Source organism: Mytilus trossulus, chromosome 6 (assembly GCF_036588685.1).
Source record: "Mytilus trossulus isolate FHL-02 chromosome 6, PNRI_Mtr1.1.1.hap1, whole genome shotgun sequence".
NCBI lineage: Eukaryota > Metazoa > Mollusca > Bivalvia > Mytilida > Mytilidae > Mytilus > Mytilus trossulus.
In genome coordinates this window covers 1,681,684-1,690,230 of record NC_086378.1, presented here as the reverse complement: position 1 = coordinate 1,690,230, position 8,547 = coordinate 1,681,684, and the positions used below count along the sequence as shown (strand labels likewise).

General features: G+C 34.2%; 1 protein-coding gene across 1 annotated transcript; it reads right to left on the bottom strand.

The window, feature by feature from the left end:
* Positions 1-957: 957 nt before the first annotated feature.
* LOC134720567 (GEL complex subunit OPTI-like) lies at positions 958-7,131 on the bottom strand. Its single transcript, XM_063582891.1, has 4 exons — positions 6,973-7,131; positions 4,515-4,618; positions 3,698-3,827; positions 958-3,365 (listed from the first exon to the last, which is right to left on the bottom strand). Exons 1-4 carry the CDS (start codon positions 7,081-7,083, stop codon positions 3,321-3,323), a joined length of 390 nt encoding a protein of 129 aa, XP_063438961.1. The 5' UTR covers positions 7,084-7,131; the 3' UTR covers positions 958-3,320.
* Positions 7,132-8,547: the final 1,416 nt, after the last annotated feature.

Sequence of the window (8,547 nt, the reverse complement as noted above, 5' to 3'; positions counted from 1 at the left end):
CAAAATACACACTAATAACAAGTTCTATAAAACGAACAATACACACTGATCGTTTCTTTAGTCCCCAATGTAAATGAAAGAAACAAAAACCATAGCATACCAGAAAAAGAAGAGGAGAAATTCGAACATTTCCGGATCTATTTCTGGCAAAAAGACCCCCTGCATAGATTGCGTATGAAAAGATGAACCTCATGACTTAAAAGTCAGGCCTTAAAGCACTGCCTTTAAAAATCATCTAACAGTTTTGATTTAAATGAACAATAAGTAAATTCGTCATTGTGAACATTTTTGACTGCATCAGATTTTCTTTTTCTTCAAAGTTATTTCCTGGATAAGCGAAATAACTTGCATTTTACTACTTATGATTATTTCTAGCGGGCCATATTGGCAGATACCTTTATGATGATGGCTGTCAAGTTTGGTTAAATTTGGTCACATAGTTTCAGAGGAGATTTTTGTAAAAGTTAGTTTAAACATATTAATTCATAGTGGATTGGGAAACTGCTTTCTTTTGGATTCAACAAGGATGCCTTTTACATGCAATGGATATTGCCCTCTCTTAATAATGCCAGGTCAGACATTTATCGTCCCTTTCAGATGGACTACCATTGTTTCTCAAGACCATTACTCGCAAATGGTGTAAAGGTGCAGCAGAAAAAAATTAAGAATGGAAATGGGGAATGTGACAAAGAGACAACAACCCGACCATAGAGCAGACAACAGCAGAAGGTCACCAACAGGTCTTCAATGCAGGGAGAAATTCCTGTACCACAGAAACACAGTCCTGAAATTTTCACCCTGCAGTGGGAATGGAACCTTTGTGTTAGTAGTCTGATCAGCTTATCACTACACCACAGCTCTCCTATGTAAAAGTTTACGATGACAGACAGAAAACTATTCCAAGTAATGAGAACAGCTGAATTTGCTCTTTGGGAGACAAAAACAGAAAACAGAAAATAAACTAACATTTTTATTTTCAACATGCATATTTTACAACAATGTTATAGCAACTTTTCAGTATTTGTAATGTAAAAAATGTTACTTACACAATATAAAACTTATAAGTCAGTCAATTTATATGTTATTGTATTAAAATAAAATATTTTACAGATGAAAAGAAAATATTAAGATTAAAAGAGAAAAAATGAAATTAGTATGTAGAGCTTGCCTTTGAAAGTCAATATATGAATACGATGAGATTTAGGTTATATGTCCACTTTTAATGCCAGTACTCATACTAAATAAAAGTCTATATTGCACCAATAAAATTCTCACACTTATATTCTGTGTAGTTAAATCACACAACTTAACACATATGCTTTTCTAAAAATTTGCATAAATATTCTATTTAATCTAGCAATGCAATATGAAATAATTTACATGTTTTAATAAGTTTGCATGTGTATTTTCTCTCTCTATGTATATATAAATATTCTTCTTTTCAAGAGAAAGATCCCAATCAAAGGGCAACAACTGCAATACAAATTTTGGTAGTTATGGTTTTTCTAGTATATATCTCTTTGTTCTGAGTATTTTGCTCATGTTAGAATTTCCACATTCAGTATTGTTGTAAAAAAAATTGCCAACTATTACCATCAAAGGTCCAGAACTCATGTAAGGTTTCAATTAAAGTTTTCATTCAAAGATAGGAATAAAGCATGGTTGCTATTTTACAGCTACTGTCTATCTATTACAGTTTTCAGGACAAAAGACATAAAATGCTTATAATGGTATAAAATTTTCTTTTAAGAGCAATATCTAAATATTTACATATGTCAAAGTCTCCCCTAACATTTGTTCATATCATAACACTGGAATATAAAAAGATCAACCCATACATGAGGATCCATCATTATCTTAAGAGATTTCTAATTAACATTTTGTTTATTACAATCAACATAAAATTATCCTGATTAAGTACATGTTTATATTATGAGTGTAGTGACAATAAATAATAGACAATCAAATTAAAAGTTAACTAGATGCACCGCAGGGCAAAGTTGGATACGACCACAGAGGTTGAACCCTGAACAGTTGGGGCAAATATGGACACAACATTCAAGCTTGATACAGCTCTGAATTTGGATTGTGATTAAATAGTTGACACAGAACAGGTTTCTGACACAGAATGAATGTGGTCTAAGAACTAAAATTTTTTTTATAAAATCGACATTTACCTATTATGATCCAATATTCAAAATCTAAATACATACCGGCAGTTAGATTCAGCATATCGAAGAACCCAAAGAATTTAATTTTTAATGAAATCAAATACAGTTCAATTTTGGACCCTTTAAAACTCAATGTGGACCAATTTAATAAGGGGGCTTAAATATAAAAAATCTAATCACATGGTTACATTCAGCATATCAAAGAACCCCATATATTCAATTTTTGTTGAAATCAAACAAACTTTAATTTTGGACCCCGATTTGGACCAACTTGAAAACTGGGCCCATAATCAAAAATTTAAGTACATGTGTAGATTCAGCATATCAAAGAATCCCATGAATACAATTCTTTGTTTAATCAAACAAAGTTTAATTTTGGACCCTTTGGACCTTAATGAAGACCAATTTGAACATATAAATACACGGTTAGATTCGGCACATCAAAGAACCCCAATAGCTCAATTTTTTATGAAATCAAACAAAGTTCAATTTTGACCCCCTTTTGGCGTCTTCTTCCTAAACTGTTCGGACCAAAACTCCCAAAATGAACCCCAACCTTCTTTTAGTAGTCATAAACCTTGTGTTTAAATTTCATACATTTCTATTTACTTATACTGTGCGAAAACCTAGAAAATACTTATTTGTGCCCCTTGTTGACCCTAATTCCTAAACTCTTGGCCACAAAACCTCCAAAATCAATCCCAACCTTCCTTTAGGGGTTATAAACCTTGTGTCAAAATTAATTGATTTCTATTTACTAATACTAAAGTTATTATCCGGAAATCATCCGTCTTAGGACGAGGCTGACAATGATGATGTGATACCAATATACGACCAACAAATATTTATGCAGTCGTATAATCACAGATTCAATTTTAGAATTTTGTGCTTATATTCCAACATAAGTAAAATGGTGAACTTCTTAATTTAGTATTTTATAAAAAAAACTGTAATATTCATACTATACATGACTTTGTCCTACACAGAATTGTTTTGGCTTACATTTGCACCTTTGTAACTTATCATATAAATAATTATTGCTGACAATATATACATTTTTCAACAATATCAAATTCTGTATTTTCTTGTCACTGATGATAATGATTTGGTAAACGACAATGATGGTCTGTTCGTTAAAATCAGCATGTGTTATAAATCTGTGTAAAGAGCTGAATATAATAAGATCCATGCTACCTGTAAACAAAAAGAGAAATAATTATAAAATAAAAAGGTTTTGCATATGCAAGAGAGTGTCCCACAACTGTAGGACTGTTGAGTGAGTTCACACTTGTATGGGACAAGAATTGGATTAAAGATAAAAATCTTTTAGCAAACCTTATTTAAGTAGTTTTTTCTTTGAAATAAAAAATTGAAGTCTTTTATAAGATCTCAAGATGTCTGGCCATGGTCATACCTGCAGTATCTGTGGCAGATTAGTTATATGACCTTGAATCAATTACAAAATGTACTACATAAATCTCAAAGTAGTGAAGGCAGCCAAGTTATCATCTTATAAAAATACTTACTACAAAAGTTGAAAATGATGTCATTAATCCTTCTTTTAATATTTCTGATGGCCCGCCATACTCTTCATCATCTATCTTCTGGAAACTGTTATAGTAAAAGTACACTATTCCAACATTTACTGCCAAAAATCTGAAATAGGAAAAATCTAATTATTTCTAAACTGATAAATGACTAATACTATGATCTTATAAGCACATGATGCAGTTTATGGTATGATTAAGGACTTTTCTAACTTAATCAATATCTAGAGTTATCTCCCCTTTCAAAGAAAGTCCTTTAATTCTAGTGTAATTGTAAACAGACTATTTTTGCATTGCTGTTGATGAGTGTTGTATAAACAAACCTGTTTAACTTCGTAATGTGTATTGCAGTCACATTCCAATAACCTATTGCTTGGCCTTATGCAACTACAAACAGGCTATTATTGTAACTTGGAATAATTTTAATTGGAATTTGCCAGATTTCTTGAATTTTTTAGCTATGTATTATTGCTGACCTTTTGTCTTTCAAAGCAAAAACAATATATAAATTATTTGCAGGATAGAGACAATTACTGTTTAGTGTCTTTAAACAACACCTGCATTTGTACACTTACTTTGCTCGAAACCAATCCAGCTGATATTTAAAGACTCTTTTAAACAGTTATTATCTATATATCTTTGATTATACTCGTGATACTTACAGAACCAGACCAATAATTCCTTTCAGAGGTATCAGCCCCCATACAATTCCTAGAATTATAAACTTACACAACCAGACCGATAATTCCTTTCAGAGGTATCAGCCCCCATACAATTCCTAGAATTTTATACTTACAGAACCAGACCGATAATTCCTTTCAGAGGTATCAGCCCCCATACAATTCCTAGAATTAATCCTAAAATCTGTCTCATCCAGTATATAACATCTAAAAATTCATCCTGTAATTATAAATATATATATTTAATATAACGGTTATGTATGGAGAAGAAAAATAATCACAAAAGCACTGAACTCTGAGGAAAATTAAAAATGGAAAGTCCCTTATCAAATCAGTGAATTGACATATATGCCATTTATATAAAAGGATAAAACACATCAAACAAATGGACAACAAATATCATATTCGTTTTAATGGAATCGTTTAAATGGACTCATAAATAATAATACTATCATCTCTAGAAGTCACTCCGGTAAAGGTGTACCAGTGTAGGTTGAGATGAAGCAAGACAAATCGCCCAACACCTAATAGACAACTTTCGAGTTCGATGCATTTCTGTCAAAAACTCTGGTTTTAGTGAACGTCATTTGTGCATTTAGGTGCGTCGTCACTTCCTTTCTAATGTTGAGAGAGTGGTTGGAAAACTATAATTTTATAAGTACGAATTATTCGGCAAATTGAATTCTCAAAATTGACAATCAGCATTGCTGTCATTAGGGAATTGTCATTAAGTACATGTACCTACAGAAAACCATTATTTTTAGTTTATCCTGCACAATGATGATCACTAAGACGCTTGATGAATGTAAACAGTGCAGGGATACAGGCAATCCCCTCTATCTGGTAAATGACGTCATAAAGGTGCATATAATTGACAAGTTTTTTCTGGTGATGGATGAACTCAAAAGTGGTCTATTGGCTAACTTTATCACCAACTTGCTCCACTTTATATATATTCAACAGGATTGGATCTTTTTCCATAAGTGGGCATGTTGGCAAACCCTAATTCAGCCAGATTTGATTCATTTTTTATCAGAGGGGGCAATGTACATTTATCCAACCTATTAAAAAGGGTTTTACCCTTTTTCAAAAGTTGGCAAGCTGGTAAACAAGAGTGGAGCGATTTTTTAGAAAGTAGGGAAAGTTGTGAGAAAGTAAGGTGTTTGTCATGGATTTCTATGAACGATTATATTTTTAAGAGTCATTCAGTACAATATTCAGAGGAAGGATGGTCCAGTTTTTATTTGTTGGTGGAAAAAAATATTGCTAGCATATAATTCATGTTCTGAAGGATAGAATAATTTAGTTCTGGAAGTGTATGCAGTTCTACAAAAACAAGCAATATCGTTTACAGATGGATCATGCTTAGGTAACCCAGAACCATGTGGAGCAGGTGCAATTATCTATGCTGAACACATTAAGCCTGCTGCCAGATTACACAGACCTGTGGCTCAAAGAGGATCCATCCTTCTGGTGGAACTCATAGCAATTCTCATGGTCCTAGAATACTGCATTACAGAAAACATTTACAATGCAATACAAAGAATCAACATTTTCTCTGACAGTCAACGCGCCGTAGGATTACTTACACTGAACTGGGCCCCAAACAGCTACATCTCTGTAATAAGAGAAATAAATGTAAAAGAAAATATTGAACATCTTAGGCAAAAAGGACTCAATGTAATTGTATCATGGACACCAGGACATGCCAACATAGCTGGTAATGATGAGGCTGACATCCTTGCAGAAACAGCGGTAGAGGAAGCAAAAGAATTACCACTGGAAAATAACGTCATAACACTACAGGACGTCAAACAAGCAGCATACAAAAGTACAGGAAATAAATGGCAGAGAAGATGGGAAATATCTGAGAGAGACAGGGACCTTTATGAAAAAATACCAACTACAAAACGCTCAATTATGTATGATTTCCCAACTAAAAGACACTTCAGTATATTCGCCCAACTAAGAACTGGCTATACAGATCTCAACTACTACAAGAACGGAGTAGGCCAAACCAATGCCATAGAGTCAACATTTCCTTCTGGAGTGTCCCTGTTATGAAAACGAATGAGAAGATATGCTACACCAAATATCTAAAGAGGTCGGGGTCAGAAACTTGAATTTAGCTACTATGCTAACGAGACTGGACGGCAAGAACACAGAGGAGACAGAAGCCAAATTACAAAAAGTGGCACATTACATTGACAGAATGGCAGATTTAATACTGCTGTTCCTCAATCACAATCTTAACCAGCGCATACCAAATTTACAGCACAGAGAAGAAAATATGTCGATGACCGCACATTGGGACAATTCATGCCAACAGGCCTTAAGATTGAGGATTGAGGATATGACCATGATGAATGTCTGATTTAGTGATTGTGGTAATTTAAATTTTACGCTTTACGTTTGCACATCAGTAGTTCCGTTGTGGATTTTAACCGCACATCAAAAGTATAGATGTAGATGCGATGACATGATACATTTGAAATGCGATTCTATAAAACAATCGCTTGGAGTTGGAACTATTGTCTGTCCAAAATTAACGTTTTAAAAGGGTTTCTTATTTACTTTGTCGTCCCATTCTGCTTCTGCACTTAATGCTTTGTTCAGTGAAGCTTTGATTAGTGATCCGTTCTGTGACTTTTCACCAGTTTTGACAATTTTTGTTGCAGCTTTCATCTTCGACGTTGCATGTGGAAAATTCAAAGCGTTTGAGTGACTTCGGCGAATTCTAATTCAGACAAGTGATTATTATTTCTCGCGGTCTTGTTACGGATTCAACTGTGTATAATTTCCGCACTTGGGTCTCACTAATTATAGACAAGAAGCGACAAGAAGAAGGATTTTTAGCGACAAGAAGACCATTTTAGCGACAAGATTTTTTTTTTTAAATTAGATTACAAAATCCAAATTAATATTTAAAAAATATGCATTCAATTGTTAATATATGGTAATAAAGTTATCTACATCTACATTCTACGTTGATCTGTCAAACTTGACCAATACTCAACGCTTCAGGTGGGCGCAAGAAAAAGAGTAATTTTGTAAGGTAACCAAAGAATATACAAGCGAGTATAAAGTATAAAAAAATAAAAATAATAAAAAAGCAATGAATAAAAAAAAAGGGGGGGTCCCATTTGCTTTTCGTTCATCTGGCCTGAACCAATCCGGCTTCCGTGGCGGTACCAGGGAAATTAATCCCCGCCGGCACAGTTCCAGTCCATCATTTGACTTACTTGGCAAATGGGGGACTGCACAGATTAGATAGAAAGGGTTGAAAGCTCCCTCTTGAAAGATACCAAGGAGGGAGCCTCAGCTATATAGTTGCTGGTAGTGAATTCCAAACTGTCACTGTTCTTGGGGGAAAAATGTATTTGTAGCCGTTAGTCTTGGTTGAGTATTGCCGGAACTTCTTGGTATGTAATGATCTTGTTCTCGATGACATTGGTGTTAAGTATGTGTCGCATGGTATGTCCACAAGATCATTAACCACTTTGTAGAGTAATGTAAGCTGTAATTTAACTCTTCTGTTTTCCAATGATTCCCAGTCTATAGTTCTTCTAACATGCTGCCCACACTACTGATGATTCTATAGCGGTTGGTGACATAACAGGCTGCTCGACGCTGGACCATTTCAACCTTTTTAACTTGATCTTTTTGGTGTGGGTTACATACTGTTGCGCAGTAGTCTAAGTTGGATCTGACCATTGCAACATATGCATTTGTCTTGGTTTCGCAGTTGGATGTTCTTTATAGGTTGCGTTTTAGGAATCCTAGCATGCTGTTCGCTTTTTTAGTTACTCTATTGATGTGTTGTTTCCAGGAGATGTCGGATTCTATGTCGACTCCAAGGTATTTGGTACTTTTTGATCTTTCTAGCACTTGTCCCTTAAGCGTGTATGAGTGTATTATTGGTGAACGTGATCTAGTAGTAGATTGAACACTACACTTCTGTGGGTGGAAGTCCATGCCCCAGGTTTTTTCCCATTCTGCAAGTTTGTAAAGATCTTCTTGTACCGGTAGTATATTAGTATCAGCAGTAGATGTTATCGTTCTGTATACTATACAATCGTCTGCTAATAGTCGTGTGTTGGATGTTATGTTGTCAGGTAAGTCGTTGATGAAAAGAAGGAATAGTAACGG

Excerpts from the sequence above, each read along its gene's own strand:
- LOC134720567 (XM_063582891.1), bottom strand. The coding sequence starts at position 7,083 with ATGAAAGCTGCAACAAAAATTGTCAAAACTGGTGAAAAGTCACAGAAC. Across the intron at positions 3,828-4,514 it reads GGAATTATCGGTCTGGTTCT|ATTTTTGGCAGTAAATGTTG; the intron begins GTAAGTATAAAA and ends TTCCTATTTCAG. Across the intron at positions 3,366-3,697 it reads CATCATTTTCAACTTTTGTA|GTAGCATGGATCTTATTATA; the intron begins GTAAGTATTTTT and ends TTTTGTTTACAG.